Genomic DNA, 17,362 nt, shown 5'->3' with positions numbered 1-17,362 from the left:
TTACATCCGCTTTACATGCTCCATTTTACAAATAGATTATGTATTGGAAATTGTAGCAGTAGGAAATTAAATAGTACTGGTATATATGATTTTATTATTTTTTCTTAGATTTTATAATATTGCTTATAATTTATACAATAATGACAATAATAGTTATTATTATAATTTTATAATAATTGTTGTTATAGTTTACATATAATATATATTATTTAGAATAATAATAATGGCCACCAACATATTTTGGTGCTTCTAAGCTGTTGCCAAACTATCTTAACCAAACATGCTGGCTGACCAACTTGACCAGCTAAGATGTAGCACTAACCAACATAAATCAAGCTGGACATGGAGACTGCGTAACATTATCATAGAACATTGATTCAGTGATTGAATAACAGCACAAAAAGGGCATTTGTTTTTTTGATGAAATATACCTCAAAAAGTTGCATCTAGATACAACATATCAAAGAGGCCAGTAACCAATAGGTCTTAGTACTACAACATCGATGTTTCTAGTTCGTTTTCTTCCAGTTAAAAGCTAAATGTGTCAAGTTAGTGCATACAGATGGATTCAAAGCTAACAGACAGGCACTTTGTTTTTAGGTTTTATGGAAGTACATTTAAAAAATGTAGCAGAAAAACTACTACATTTGGGCATGTTTGGAATTTTTTAAACATAATATAATTTGGAATGTAATAATTCTAAACTTGCAAACTATTTAGGATGGAAAGCATGCGAATTGGGAAGCAGGCGGAATGCACAGCATAAGCACAGCACCAATATCAGTGATCTGCACAGCACAAAGCACAAGACTACAGTACCTCCAGTTTACTTTTCTCAGCTGCTTGCGAAGGAGGAGGCGATACTGAGGGCAAAGCAGCATCAGAGGACTTCTGCAGGAGCAGAGGAGAAAGAAAGAGGACGAGAGGGTAAAAGAAAGCAATTGAAAGAGAATGAGAGAGAGAGAGTGATAAAGAGGGGATGTGGAATAAAAAGAGTGGAGAGAGAGAGAGAGAGAGAGAGAGAGATCTGAATTAATAGGCTGCAGCAATCACTATACAGTGAATAATTATTCAGCCTGTGGGAGACTTGGAAAAGCAAAATTTACACACACACACACTCACACCCAAAATTGAACAACTCAGTAGAACTTCTGTGCAAGTAAAAATATTTAAACATCATTAAAACAACAGTCACTCGTAAAGCAAAACTGCTTCAGATATTAAGAGTTGTTTTCAGAGAATAAATCTTGAGAATTAAGCTTTTGTTTACCCACTGGCATTATTTTCACATGTAAAACTCAATAAGATTCATGCTTAAAAGGCAAAAAAAACAATTTGCCAAAGGGCTAAGAACTTAGTTCACAATATATTTAACGTATGCAGTTTTACTTCTCAAGTGAATTTACCTTGTTTTAAGGATGTTTCGATATTTTAACTGGAAAACAAGACAAAAATTCTGCATTTAAATAGGTTGCACAAATATACAAATCAGGAAAAGGATCCACGTATCTTGATCTAGTTGCATAAGCAGTCACATCGATCATCAAGGACACATTGCTGGTTAAAAATAGCCCAGACTTTTCCAGATGTTCCAACAGACTCTATAAATGAGTCCATCTGTCGAATCTGCAGTCAGTCTGTCAATCTGCATGGCTAAGACTGCCTCAAATCAATAGAATTAACTCACAAGTGTAGCCACTGCAAATAACTGCATCAATCAGACAAATGGTGTTTGAAAAGTCTGCTCATATACGTTTACATATACGTATCAAAAGCTCAGCCAAGTTCAATAATATGGATTTCTATTTTCAGTTTCATTAAGAATTGCATTGTCTGGGGTAGATCAGCATCGTTTGTAATATAACAAAATACCCAAAGTGGTTCAATTACTGCTTGTATTATAGGACTGCATGGCCTTATATTTCTATTTTATTTTCAAAAGAACAGAGCACAATTTGAACAGGGATATGAAACATTTAAAATCTCATTGACGCCGTTTAGTTATGAAAGCAAAAATAACAAAAAGGCATAGCAGCTGATGTTCAACAAGGTGAGTGAGAACTGCAAGCCAGCAAGTGATGCCTTTTGACTTATAATTAAGTCATGTCTGACTCCTCTTTAGCGTTATATCGATTGCAATAGCAGGTGTGAATTCCTGAAGTCTAAATACAGAAGCCTGAAAATATAGTTAGTCTCTAATTATGCACAAACTTCTTATGATTAATGTTGTGTGGAATACCAAAAGACTGTACTGGTTGAGAAACCAAACTTAATATGTGCTCTCAACTAGGGGTGTGCGATACATATACCGTCTACGATAATATCGTGAATGTTGTTTTAACGATGTGTGACATTATCAAATACGTCCCTCACTTTACAAAAACACACCTAGAGAGTGCACGCATACACTACGTGATGTAGTCTTAGTAGGTTAGCGTGCATGTGAATTAAATTGAATTTATTGGTTACATCATTAAAAATTATGTAATCAAATGGTCGAAAAAAGGTAAAAAATCGATTTAAACTTATTGAAAAAAAGATGATTTCTGTCACTGCGGCGAACTGACCTCCACACAGAATATGAAGAATATCAAAAGCTTTGGGAGTCAGCTGTCCAAGGCAGTCCTAATCCTGTCATGGTACCAACACACTAAACACACTGAGCAAAATATTGTCAAATTATTGTTAGAAATAATATCCCTGATAATATCGAGATATAATTTGTCAATATCACACACCCCTACTCTCAACATGAATCCCTCTTTTTATGAACTTCCACTGTATGTACATAAACAAATTAACCTGCACAGCCACATGCTTAAATATGTAGAAATACAGGTTTGAGTCACCTGTCAAAAACAAAAAACCTCTTTCACAGAAAATGTGAAGTCAAACCGCTTAAAAATTAAAATCACCCTCATGTTCATGTTTTCTTAATACAAAGCGCTTTTTTGGTAATTCAAGATCACCTGCTATAACATCTTCCAAGCATCGAATGATACTGATCTTTTGTTGTCTTCTCCCTTTTCCCTCACTGTGCCCCCTTTCATTCGCTCAGGGTAGTTTGTTTAGGGTAGTTGTTTCATTGACTCAGGGGCAGATAGATGGCCCTGCCCCTTCACAGAGTCCCACAAAGCCTATTTATCTTGGGGGAAAAAGAGAGAAGGGGGAGATATGGATGGGTCAGGGCCATGGTTCCTACTCCAATCCCTAATAGACAGAGGGAGGGGAAAAAAAGGAAGAGGGTGAAGTGGAAGAGTATTGATGGGAAGTCTGATTCTATTCTGCGAACTGGTTCTTTCAGACAATTCGCTTCAATACTGGTTCAAAAAATCGAATCACTGATTTATTTACGTAATCATGCAATGACATTTACATATACGCAATTCTATTATTAAAGAGAGAGAGAGAGAGAGAGAGAGAGAGAGAGAGAGAGAGAGAGAGAGAGAGAGAGAGAGAGAGAGAGAGAGAGAGAGAGAGAGAGAGAGACTGGGAACTGCTGTTGACTCAAGAAGAACTACCGCCGTCGGATCACTGTTATATTTCCAAACGTTTCATTTGTTATACTTTATGCTTTTCTGCAAAGGACATCACAAACATACATTTTGCCCCCGTTATGAAACCCTCAGCAGACAGTTCTCAGTCGGATATGTCAGAAAGAATGAGTTAAGAAAAAAATAAACCATTATAGGATCATAGTTCTGGATATTTGGATCATTTTGAGTCTATGTGACTAGCAAGCACGTTCAGTCCAATTTGGTTCAACCAGTTTACTAAAAAGAACCAGTTCAAAAGAATGATTCATTCATGAACTGGACATCACTAATATGGAAAAGAGCATGGGTGAGAAAATTAAAATCAACGCTCACCGCGCTCTCCCAGCTAATTAGGTGCGGAGACCTATCAGTACAAAAATGCAAAAAACATAGCACTCTAAGAATACTTTATTTGTTACAAAGAGGAGATAAAGATTATACGAACGTTTCGGCTCTTTGCCTTCGTCAGTATTTTTTTAATGCTGGACATGTTTTCGTATTTTTATGCTCAAGTTTTTTTTATGAGAAAACGTTTGAATAAAACAGAGAAAATAAATGCCAGAAGTTATGGTTATTTATTGGCAAGTTAACCTAAGGGTTAATCACCTAATCAGAAAATAATTGATAGATTTATTGTGGGTGGGGGTAATATAGAACTACTAAAATAAAAAGAAAATGATAGGTTAATTGACAGGAAAAAATTAATGTAGTAGCATTCTTAATATTGAAGGTATTAAATCAATTTTAGGTTTTATTGATGCACACTTCAAAACATAGCAAAAATAGTAATTGTTTGGAAATAGTAATTTTTGTATCATGTTTGGCTTGTTTAAGCTCAACAGGAAGCATTAGTGGCATAATGTTGATTACAAACATTTTAAACGTTAGTCGTTTTTTTAAAAAGTATATCTACGTGTTTTAAACAATGTGTTAACATGATATTGGTGTTAAAGGGGTCATATAATGGTACATGCACTTTTACAAGTTGATTGTACTGAAATGTGTGTTGGCAGTGCCTGTACACAACCATCATAAAATGCTAAAAATCCATCCAGTGTTTTTGTTTTAATCTCCTTATATGTTTTCCCCTGCCTCAAATCAAGCCGTTCGACCGTGTGAAGGCACACGCTCGGAAGCCCCTCCCACGATTGTTGATTGACAGGAGCGTTTCAACACAGACCCGCCCTCGCTCGTGAGCCAGCTGTCAATCATAGTCCGCGCGGACCGGCGCGGTCATTGTTGATATGCTGGAGCACTGTCTATGAGCAGAATGACGTCTAAGCGATTGCGGTGTTCTGTTCTTGGGTGTAATAACGAACACAGCCGTCATTTATGTTCCTAAATAATAATGTATTATTATTTTATGTTCCTAAAATAATAATAACGTCATAATGTTCCTAAATCCGAACCGCTGAAGACGCAGTGGTTTTTTTCCGAAGGGAATATTCCCCACGATCAAAGTCAATGCTCTCATGTTTGCTCGAATCATTTCTCACCAGACTGCTTTATAAACGAGGATCAGTATAAAGCTGGATTTGCTAAGAAGCTGCTCATGAAAAAAGGATCGGTACCAACTATTCGTGTTCCTGCTGAATCTCCAGAAGAACTGAAGTGAGTGTAACGTTTTATTAAACTTTATATTAATATATTAATCTTTGCAAATCGCTTGCACGCTTCACAATGAATGCGTCTAAGGTTTACACTCAGGGTACACTACGGCATGTTTTCTATGTATGACGTTCTCAATATAATTCATATAATCCCACATTTATACTGAACAAAGCGTTATTGGTTATTGTGTTATTGAGTTACAAATGGTGTAAGCACAGAACAAAGCTCATTATCATTTAAAGTCATATGCACTGAAACAGCGTGCTGAAAACAGAGCTGTTTTTGACCAGGTAAGTGTTTTCTTACAATACTAATGAGAATTTTTAATTAAAGTATATTACAAACCCCTAAAGAATCATATTAGCTTGTACACAAATGGCATTATATGACCCCTTTAAAATTGTTTACTGAACATGTCTGTGAAACATTGTCAACGTAACGACTTGCCATGACAACGTTACACCATAAACCTGAGAATTACTATACAAAAGTGATTTAAACTACTTTACAGCTAAATTAATACATATGTTTTAACACAAAAATGTATGCATATTTAACATAAAAATTAAAAAAAAGTGTTGTTTTTTAAAATAAAATTAAGCTTCACATTTCTGCCATAACGGCATTCTAGGTGCTTCACAATAACCACATTTTTTTTATTTATAATGGTATTCAACATAATGCCACAAATGTTGTTGGTTGAGCTTAACCTGTATTAAACCCAGAATATTCCTTTGAAGCAAGTGACGTTGGCGAGGGAGTTTTCAGGAAGAGGAAGGGACAAGAAGACGGATGACTTTCCCTTTGTCCCAGTATGGAAGTAGTGCTGTCAGCAGCATGCGTCCACAGAGCCCAAGCTGAACAAGTAGGTCCATTACAGCTCGAGTTAACACAGAACTGTCCGGACCGGTTCATTACCTGCTGATGGATGCCCCTCATAATCTGCTTTTATTGGGTAAGCATCACCACTATGCTCCACAGCAGCATGGGCCCATATTCATTAGAGAGCCATTAAATAATACCACACAATACTCCTCCTCTTCTCCCCCAATCCCTTTAATACCAGCGTGCCCGTCTGGGGAAATAAGGCCAGAACGGGAAGCAGGAGGAGATGAGGAGAGGCGGTCAATAAGCAGAGACAGCAATCAGCCTGGAGGGTGTAGAGAACCCATCTCCATCTAAATGCAGCCAAAGGCGTGAAGACTCCCATCCTCTCAAAGAAGTAACAGCATCGGTGTGAGGTCCAAAGGTCTCCAGCTTTCTAGCTGGGGAGTAATAGAAGGAGCGAACAGCTAAATGCCCCATAATGCAGTGCAAACGGCCAAGCAGGCCAGGTCACTTGGGGCTGAATAAGGCTTAGATGACTGCAGTGAGAAAAGAGACAGTGAGAAGTATGAGAATTGTCCAATCGCTGGGTGCGGAAGGCTGAAGCTATTATTAGTAACGCTCTGGTATCTCACTCACACATTCACGCTCACACAGACCGTTGCAGAGCTGAGCCTGTGATGTTCATATTACTGTCGTCTTTTATATATTCTGTTCTTGATATTAAAAACGGCCCACTGAGATTCTTCATTTTGCGCATTTTCCATGGCTTCGGAAACACTTTGATCAAAATAATGAAAAAAGCATGAAAAAAAAAAAAAAAACACGTTTTGAAAACATCAAAACAAAACAAGGAAGTGCAGGACGCTTAATATCCTAGGACATTTATTTTCTGAGGTTCCGCTTCGCTGTTGGCTTCACACACACAATCATTTAAATGGTGTGAATCAGCAGGGAGGGAACATGACTTCAGCACGCTGACTGGAGATAAGGCTTTCAATAAGACACATTTATTCCCCATCTACTGCCACAGAAGAACACACAGAACTTTCATTACTGCCACGAGACAGGAAGACAAGGAGAAGGAAAGCGAGGGATGGTCCGTTAGACTCTCTTGAGCTTGTTTTAGTAATTGAAGCAAGGAAAGGCTGCAATATTGCATTTCTCTCCGCCTGGGCTGGAAGCAAGCAACTATTGATTTCTTTTCTTTCTTTTTTTTGTCCTAGCTGCTCATCAGATGCCTCCATCTCAGGCTTAGAGTCAGAGTCACATGATGAGACTTAAAAGACATCACTGGGGCAAGTTGTTCCCAAAGAGTGGTGAAACCCAGCACCAGAGCCGAGACAAAAAAACACCACACAAAAGTAAAAAAAAAAAAAAAGACAGTAATGACAATTATAGTACATTATATAAATATTTCTATTTCAAATAAATGCTGTTCTTTTGAACTATTCTCTTCAAAAATCTTGTAAAAAGTATCATGCTTTCCATGCTTTTTTTTTTTTTTGTACATTGATAATAATAAGATTTCTGAAGGATCATGTGACACTGAAGACTATAGTAACGATGCTGAAAATTCAGCTTTGCCTTCACAGGCAAACGTATATCACATTTTAAAATAAATCAACAGAGAAAATGCATTTTAAATTATAATAACATTTCACAGTATTATTGTTTTTACTGTATTTTTTATCAAAATAAACGCAGCATTGATAAGCATAAGATACTCCTTTCTCAAACATTACTAAACTTTAGAATAGTGACGTAAGTGAATAATCAACTAGTATAACACAACCGAGCTTCTGATAGCATTAAAGGCTCAATTTATGTGACATGGAAGAAAACAGCACTGACAAATGTTAATATCTTCTATTATTTTTTAAGAAAGTCTGTCATAAAGGTTTGGAATAAAAATAAAGGTGAGTGAATAATGGCAGAATCTTAAGCTTTGTTAAATAGTGTTGCTTAAACATTTACCTTCTAATAGGCAGATTAACCAGTGACAGGTAAATAACGTGCATGATTGTAATGGCTTCAGTTACACCCTCGTCAAAGCCGGAACTTGTGCATATAAACCAGGATATGCATTAGCAAAGACAAACGCAGATGTATTAAAGGAGGTAACTAAATAATAAAAACGTACACATTGTTTTGTACTCAAAAAGACAAACGCAGATGTATTAAAGGAGGGAAATAATAACGTACACATTGTTTTGTACTCAATCAGCAAATACTAACAGTAGGGCAACAATTAATTTTCGTATTTAGTTTAAAACAGTCTCAACTGGTGGGATGGGACCCAGACTATTGTAGTACTTCAACAAAACCTTAAATGAAAATGAGAAATGTTGCCATGGTTTTTTTTTTTAATCTAAAATTGATATTACATTTTATTTTGTTTAAGCTACATTTCACATTAACAACACAAACCAAAACCAGTTTTTAAACATTAATACATTTTAAACACACAAAGAGCAAAGACGTCTTGTGCATTCATATCAAATAACAGTCCCTCACTTCACAAAACTGTTCTCACTCAGCTTCTCATTCTCTTTTCTTCACACACACACACACACACACACACACACACACACACACACACACACACACACACACACACACACACACACACACACACACACACACACACACACACACACACACACACACACACACACACACACACACACACACACACACACACACACACACACACACACACACACACACACACACACACACACACACACACACACTCTCTCTCTCTCATCCAGACCCCCCTCCTCACATTAAGCAAAATGCCTTAAACTGATAGCGAGTTGTTTTTAATCACTTATTTGCATTTAAAAGCCGTTGGCAGAGTGGGTGAACGAGGACGACCTGGAATCACAGTCTTTCTTCAGGCAGTCCCTCAACTTTACAGTGCGGTGCACAACACGCCACTATTTTACATTTTAGTATTGAATTTTAATTCATCTAACTGTTTTTCTTTCTTCTCTCATCCTTTCTCTGACACAGACTGATGCTGCTTGTATACATGTCTGGTTTATGACTCAATCAGCGGCTGCCCACCATCGCATTGACCTCTGCTGAAATCTGATTGGCTGTCGGTTTCTGCAGGCAGGGGCTTTAATTGGCTGGCTCAGACGGGCCTGTCGGAGAGAGGCAGAGCTCTTCTTGGGTAGGCTTAAGTAGAAAGAGAACTGTAATTGGACAGGGCAGCCTTGCAGAGTTTGATCGAAAAGCTTTCACGCTGCAACCATGTTTCAGTCTCTCCTGATCCAAAGCAATCAGAAAAGGCCAAAAGGAGGCTGTTTGTTTAGATTGCAGGACTTCAGTCTCATGATAATGCGTGAGGAGCTTAAGCACAGCACGCTAAGGATGGTCAATTACTATTCTTTGTGAAGTTCTTAAAGATTTGGTAATCACAGACAGTAATTTAACATGAGTGAGAGTGCTTTAATTGGCTGCTGGCTCCTGTCAATCAATTTACCTGGTAAAGCACAGCTGCAACCCATCAGGCTGTGTAATGTGAATTTGAGGCCTCAATGATCAGAACAACTGACCACCAACATCAGGCCTTCAGTACATAAAATATACAGTAAACTATAGTGCTGGCTCACTATACAATTAGGGCTGTGTATTGGCAAGAATCTGGCGATACGCATCACGATACATGGGTCACGATTCAATATATTGCAATATATTTCGATACTGTGCATAAGGCGATTTATTGGGATTTTTTTAAAGTAGGACTATAATTTTAGAAAAAGTAATATTTAAAAAAAGACATGATGTGCATAGAAGTCCAACAAGTTTACTTTAGGTAAACAATTCAGTACACAGAAAATCAAACTGCCAGTTTGGGATTGTGGTTCACATGTTCTTAGTGAGCAAATTTGTATATGCTTAAGTAGGCCATAATAAAAGAAAATACATAGCCCCTGTCACAATACATAACACATACACATTATGTGCAATCTGAAAAAAGAAAAGACATCTGAATAGGTCAATAAAAAAAATGCTTGCACTATTCCTAGTAGGCCTACACAAGGTACATCCAACACGTTTTGTGTTGCAAAAACACGAACACGATTCCTAAAGGAAACATTGAGGAACAAATGTAAATTGTCAGTTAAAGAAAATACATAGCCCCTGGAAAATGCATTTCTATAGCACGCGTTGTGTTTATCGTGCAATTTAATACGCGTAAATTATTTTTTAAGTGCATATGATACGCAGTTTTGTGCGTGCATTTGATACGCACTTTATTGCGTGTAATATTATCGAAGCCAGCTGATAAATTAAACTTTTGCCGAATCCCGTTGGAAGGACGGCAAACACATCTTTCCGATCGACAAATGCCTTGATTGCAGTTCTCTGTTCGTCTTTTAAAATGAATGCGCTGTCGATTTCTTTTACAACAGACGCGATAGCGGAATCTATACATCTCAGTTCTCCAGCTGCAGTCATCTCTGAGGGAAACCAGTTCAACCCAAGCGCTCTTTGATAACGTGAGGATTACGTAACTACAGATCATCTGTCCATCATCGCATAAAGCCCGCCCTGGCAATTTGATTGGCCCGACTAATTCTGAACCGATCATAATTACTCCTCAATAGATCGAGTCCAGAGCAAATAAGGAACTATCAATGCAATCATGTAGGGGGAAAAACACAATATATTAATATATGACTGTTTTACCACAGATCTACTAAAAAACGATTTTAAGGTGACCCAACTTTGCTGAGGATTTATAAATAATGTGGTCATGAACCTGAAAAATAAAACATTGCAGTGCACACATACACACACACAGATGTTTGATAGCAACAGTGAATGGGTGCAAGTTGATACTCACAATGGCTCCATTGACAGCGTTTTTATCGTAGTACTTCTTCCTCTCGTACTTGTCCCTGATGAAGAACTCCACAGTTCTGAAACATTGCTAAGGAAAATTCAAGCCTTATTAACTAACACAAATCATTTTAAACATCACAGCATTTAAACAAGCCTGGCTTGCATTCACTCTGTACCCGAGAGAAGGTTGTGACAAACATCAAGAAACATGATGTCAGCTAATGTTGAAAACACCCCATGAAATGGTTTGTCTCACATTTTTCATCTGATTGATGGGATATACTTCATCATACCTCATTTTTATATGTCCTCAAAGTACACAAATATAGACTGAAAGCCACAAAACTTCATTTTTGATGTGGTTTTTATTGTCTTATTGGTTTTTGAATCTCAGGTATGGCAAATCTCAGTTTGGCTAGAAAGCTTTAATTGGCATCTTGCACAGCTACAATGTAACTCCTGCAGTAAAGATGCTGGCCCTCTCAGACTGGCTGTTATCTCTCCTCATCATTAAAGACACCAGAGCACCAACAACACCGCATCTGGACCACAAACTCAATACAACAACGGTATTTGAAAAAGAGAAACCCTTCCTTTCACAGCAAACACACACACACAAAGATTGGGGCCAAACAGAAATCAAAACACACACTCTCCGAATCTCACCCTTTGTTAACAGTGCGAATTTATACAGTGACAGGTAAATGCTAAGAGGACCGGTTCATGCAGCTTTATTGGATTTACACTCTCATGAATCCCTTATCACAATACAATAATGCATCGGATGAAATATGGATCAGGGTGAAGAAGCAGGTGGCAGGAAGAGAAAGAATGCAAGAAAAAAAGAAAAAAAAGTGTGTGACAAAAGCCTTGTGAAAACCTTCAGTACAAAAGATCAGGGGTTCTCAACCTGCTGGTCCAGGAAGAATTTTAAGTGGTACACTGAGTGAAAAAAAAAAATAATAATATTAATAAAAAGAGCTAAAATACATGAACTTTCAAAAGCTTGGAGTCGAAAAGTTTGTCCACCAAAGCTGTATTTATATAATAAATAAAACAGCGTTATTTGCATTATTTTAGCATCATACTCAAGTGTTCACTTCAGAGTCACATTATCCTTCAGAAATCATTCTAAAATGCGGATTTGGTGCTCAAGAAACATTTATTATCATCAATGTTGAAAACAGTTGTGCTGATTAATATTTTTGTGAATTCAGTGATGTGTTTTTTTAGGATGCTATGATGAAAGATCAAAAGAACAATCCATTTTAAATATAAATCGTTTGTAACATAGTAAATATCTTTACTGTCACTTCTGATCAATTTAATGCTTCCTTGAATAAAAGTTTATTTTCTTTAAAATTTTTGACCCCAAAATTTTGAACAGTACAGTAATTATAGGTAACTGCCAAAAGCACCAACACTGAATTAGCCATCTGATTAATCAACGCATAATATTTTTTGGTTCTCGCTGAAAACAAAATACATCCCAAAACAAAATGACAAGGAGGAATACATTCAATGTTTAAGATACAGCAATCCTCCATCCATCAAAACTCGCGACACCCTGGTTTGCTTTATCCAGATGAGAAACGTAGTTTGCGTATTATCTGGCCATACAGCGGTGGGATGTTTTGACGTTCCGTTCAGTCTATATTTCACACAGCGCGATGCGTGAGGGCTCACACTCTTCAGACACAATCACAGAATATGACAGAGCTCGTGTTTTAAAGCAAAGCACACACTGTCATTAATAATTCACTGAAAATGCAACATGAGTATAGCATACAAATTATTTTAACGTGTTAAGGAGCTTGAATTAATCGCATACATTAACATGTTAACATCGACAGTCCTAATATATATATAAATATATAGCAGTACTGCTTTAATTAACATGCAGACAGCTTGCTGTGCTGTAGCTGTTAGACAGTTTTACCACATAAAACCATCTTGGAAAAGTTTCAAGCATCTTTACATAAATACCCTTTAAAGCACCTAAATTTAAAACGAGTGGAGACACTTGCATTCAGTTCCATTCTGTTGCACTCCATCTACTGTTTTTGAATGAACATAGCATAACATATGTTCCTGGAGATCTACCTTCCTGCAAAGTTCAGCTCAAACCCTAATCAAACACACCTGAACCAGCTAATTAAAATCCTCAGGAACACTTCATTATGCAGGGCTTCTTTAAAATGCAAGAGATGTTTTGTTGCATCACACTGAGATAGAACATGATGCAAACGTTACAGAGAGAAACCGGGAGGAAAGATGATGCATAAAAAAATAGTGCTGGCATAAATAGGAGAAAGAAAAATGAGGTATATGCAGTTAAAAACACACACACACACACACAGAAAAATGAGAAAGAAAAAAAGAATCTACAAGCACACCAAATGAAGGTATCTCTGCAACAAAAGAGAAAGAACTTCAAATTTCCTCTCTCTGCTGATCTGACGTTTATATTAACACGACCAACTTTTCCATTAGAGAGAGAGAAGCGGTGATAAGTGGGAAGTGAGAGACAGTGAGAGAGAGTTAGATACCCCCACACTGGAGCACAAAAGATCCGCATTTCCATCTGAAGAAACCACACCTGTGATAAAGCAAATTCCATCAAAGCCAGTTTGTGGAGGAAGCTCACCTCTGCTGTCCAGATTAATCCATTTTGACGGTTAAGAATATTGTACCTCATCGGTCAGCATACAAATGAAGCCATTTCCATAGCCACACCAAATGCAGGAGAGCTGATAACGGGCCACGGATGCCAGGGAAATTCAATTAGAGTTTCTGAAGGCGCCAATGAGGAGAATATGGAATTATCCTGGCCGCCACACACACCCAATTAGACTGATGGTGTGAAATAGGACGGAGGAGGATACCCGAGGCAAGAGAGATGAGGCGGAGGGATGAGAGACATGAAGAGACTTCCTATCGGGCCTCAGAGATGAGGAAGTTCCTGTTCAGTTCTGCTGTGTGTGAATGTGCTGAAAACAGCAGCTGTTTTCTCTGGATCTCTGGAGCCAGAGGTGTGAAGTCACACAGGCTTTGCCTGCCAAACTCACACACATCCACAAATATTAGAACAGGAATTCCCAACTGTTATATATATATATATATATATTAGTGCTGGGCAACAATTAAAAAATTTTTAACCGCGATTAATCACATGATGTTTTTGTGATTAATCACGATTAATCACATTGTTACGCGCAAAATTGAATAATGAATTCTAAAGTAGTGTATTGCGCACTTTCGATTTAAATGTACTGCTATATACATAAAAGTGCAATAACATGTGGTTTGCAAAAACTTTAAACAAATAGCCTAATGTGCTTTTTACCAGCAGTATTCCCTTTACACAAGTAGAAATAAAATATTTCTTGTAAATCTCAACTTAAACATTGTAATCAAATTAAATAATAAACCAAAGCTATTTGCCACTGCCAGGGCATTACCTTTTATCTAGCTTGTTAAAACAAGTTACCATCAGAGTCCTGTTTTCTTGTTTTTTTTCTGAACAGGTATCAAACAGTCTGTGTTCAGTAGCAAGTTTCCCTGTTAGAGTGAGGTGAAGTGGTCGAGCACAAGGTGCAGCGACAAGCGGGTGCGTTCCCGGTAGACTGTCGTGGTTGTGCGCACACGCCCGCCCGATGCCGAAGTTGAACTGTTTTGAACTTTTTGTACACAGCACAAATCATTGGAAGAGAGACTGATCCTCGCTGTTTGTGAGTTTCCAGAATCTAAATAGTTATCAGGACATCAACAGGAGGGAATTCACATGGCAGAGCATCCCCGCTAAACTAAATGTATAATTTTAATTTAAGTCAAGAAGGCTGCAGCTGCGCACTGAAGCCGTTGCCAGGGTTACTATCCATAGAGCGCCTGCCGTTCACTCGCGGAGCGCTGTCTCCCTTTCTGTTCACCTGAGAGAACCTGCCGAAGCCTCCGTCCACTGCTTGTTTGGAAGGGTTATTTGCTGGCTGACCAACATCCCACCCCTCCTGTGACCCATGGTTTGACTGTAGGCCTATGTGTATTCAGAGCCAGTGAGCAACGGACTTTCAAAAAAATAAATAAATAAAAACTGCGTTAACGTGCGATAAAAAAATTGTCGCGGTTAATTAATAAATGCGTTAACGCGATAATAACGTGTTAACGTGCCCAGCCCTAATATATATATATATATATATATATATATATATATTCATGATATGTGTATATACTTTGTGACAGAACTGAACTGGCAAATGAAATGTATAACTCAAAATGCATCACCCATTTATTCTGAAATTCCTCATAGAATTGTGCAATTATTAATACACTACTGCTCACAGGTTTGGAGTCGGTAAGTCTATGCATTTATTTGATCAAAAATACAGTAAAAAAAAACATTTAGTGAAATATTAAAATGTAAAATAACTGTTTTCTGTTTTAATGTATTTTAAAATGTAATTTATTCCTGTGATGGCAAAACTGATGTTTCAGCATCATTACTCCAGTCTTAAGCGTCACATTAGGGGTGTGCAAAAAAATCGATTCAATCTTTACCGATCCAGAATCGATTCATAGAATTCCAAAAATCGATTCATATATTTTTTTTTAATGGCGTGCACGGCAATCGGGTGAGTCGGGACTTTTACCGGTGGTCCGGTAGTGTTTCGAGGTCGCGAGGGCCGGTCTGATAAATAGTTACATTGCAAGTTCTTGCTAGCCTGACTTCGTCATACTCATATTCTAGTCAGAATGTGAGTCTGATACTGCTTCATAGGGCTTTGATTATGAGGCGTGTCTTAACCGAACCAGGAAAAAAAAAAACTCTGCACTCAATTGGATAGACCTACAACCAATCAGAGCAACGCAGTAAGTCAACTACTTTGCATAGCACAGTTGTCAACTACAGAACTCAAATGCACGCACGCTGGAAGAAGTAAAATAACGAGTGTTGCTTCTTTTACTTGGTCCTCCATGAGTGCGACCAAAGGAGAAACCACAACGACCACAGGGTTTCATTGCATCCCATCTTCTTAGCGACCATCGGAGCCAGCTGATAAGTTACACTTTTGCCGAATCCTGTAGGAAGGACGGCAAAAATATCTTTCCGATCGATAAATGCCTTGATTGCAGTTTTCTATTCGTCTATTAAAAAGAATGCCCTGTCGATTTATTTTACAACAGACGCGACAGCGGAATCTATACATCTCAATTCTCCAGCTGCAGTCATCTTTGAGGGAAACCAGTTAAGCGCTCTTTGATAATGTGATGATTACGTCCCTGCAGACCATCTGTCCATCATCGTATAGAGGGTATGCGCATGACGTCACCGTCGGCCGGAGTGAATGCGGTCACGCCCACAAGTGGCAAAAAGACTGAGCGGCAGCATTTGTTTCAGCGTGAATGCCGTGAAAAACACACAAAACACATCTAAAACGGGAAAGAGCTTTGCGATTGACTGTACAACTAGATTTGACCAGAAATCTGAGGTACTGTATATTTTTACAGACTGCAAAAAGCTACAGAACAGACTATATTCTGCATAATTGGATGTTTTTAAATAAACACTGACAAAAAACTATACAAGTTTTAGGGCTGGACGATATGATGATATACAGTATAACATTAATATAAGTGATCACTCGGATTTAGACCTATCGATATTGTATTTATATAAAACGTTTACAGGCAAATTTTCTTAATTTATTTCCCAGGCGTCGAAATCAGGCACATATAAATGTCAGGAAACACGATTCCTGGCTGCATGTCAATATCCATGGATCACTGGATCTTTGATAAGTTGTAAGGGAACACTACATCGAGTCCAACTTTTAGTTTAAACTGATAATAGTTTGTTTTACTCGCGTTTTCGCAGTTTCCCCTATTAACTCCAGCCACGCAGCAGCTCTTTTGCCACTCAGTCCGGCTGAGGGGGGCGTGTTCCGGCGGGAAAGTGACGTTAATGCATTCCCTCTATAAAGCCCGCCCTGTCAATTTGATTGGCCCGAACATTTTTTGACTGATCATAATTGCTCCTCAATGGATTGAGTCCAGACCGAACTTCCCGACCAAAAAATGTTATGGGCGGGGTTCGGGCTGGCATCCAGGCTAAGTTCTTGCCGCCCACTGGTCAAACTGCAGCCTCTCTGCTCAACCCGTAAATAAATGCATCGATCCGCAGATTATGTTTGAGTTCTGTAGATCTTTTGCCAAGCGTGTCAGAGGTTACGGGTTCTAAACCGCACTCGTATAGTTTACTCTCTCTCTCTCTCTCTCATCAAAACCGAATATGTTCATCACGTTTGTGTGCATTTTATTTTGTGATTTCACCGGAGTCTCCACAACGGCGATAGATTGAAGCGCGCGTCCGAGTGAAGACTGCGCGAGCCACAGAGAACACTGTATCCATGACACATAGCAGCGGACACGAGCGCTCAGCTTGATTTCAAAAACAACAGATCTCTTATTTAATAGCGAACTAAATGAATGCTCTGCTAGTTAACTGGAGATACCCGCAAATTACGCCTATGAAC

General features: G+C 38.2%; 1 protein-coding gene across 1 annotated transcript in view; it reads right to left on the bottom strand.

Moving 5' to 3' along the window:
* The window catches only part of LOC130072804 (stromal membrane-associated protein 1-like), a 54,762-nt gene that overhangs the window by 3,112 nt on the left and 34,288 nt on the right, over positions 1-17,362 (bottom strand). The window contains exons 4-5 of the mRNA XM_056238069.1: positions 10,834-10,909; positions 820-891 (exon numbers count right to left, since the gene is read on the bottom strand). Coding sequence (XP_056094044.1) covers positions 820-891; positions 10,834-10,909 — 148 coding nt within the window. The remainder of the gene's footprint in view (positions 1-819; positions 892-10,833; positions 10,910-17,362) is intronic.

Source organism: Rhinichthys klamathensis, unplaced genomic scaffold (genome assembly GCF_029890125.1).
Source record: "Rhinichthys klamathensis goyatoka isolate OS25496 unplaced genomic scaffold, OSU_Roscu_1.1 h1tg000505l_1, whole genome shotgun sequence".
Lineage (NCBI taxonomy): Eukaryota > Metazoa > Chordata > Actinopteri > Cypriniformes > Leuciscidae > Rhinichthys > Rhinichthys klamathensis.
This window is presented reverse-complemented; position numbering and strand designations above follow the sequence as displayed.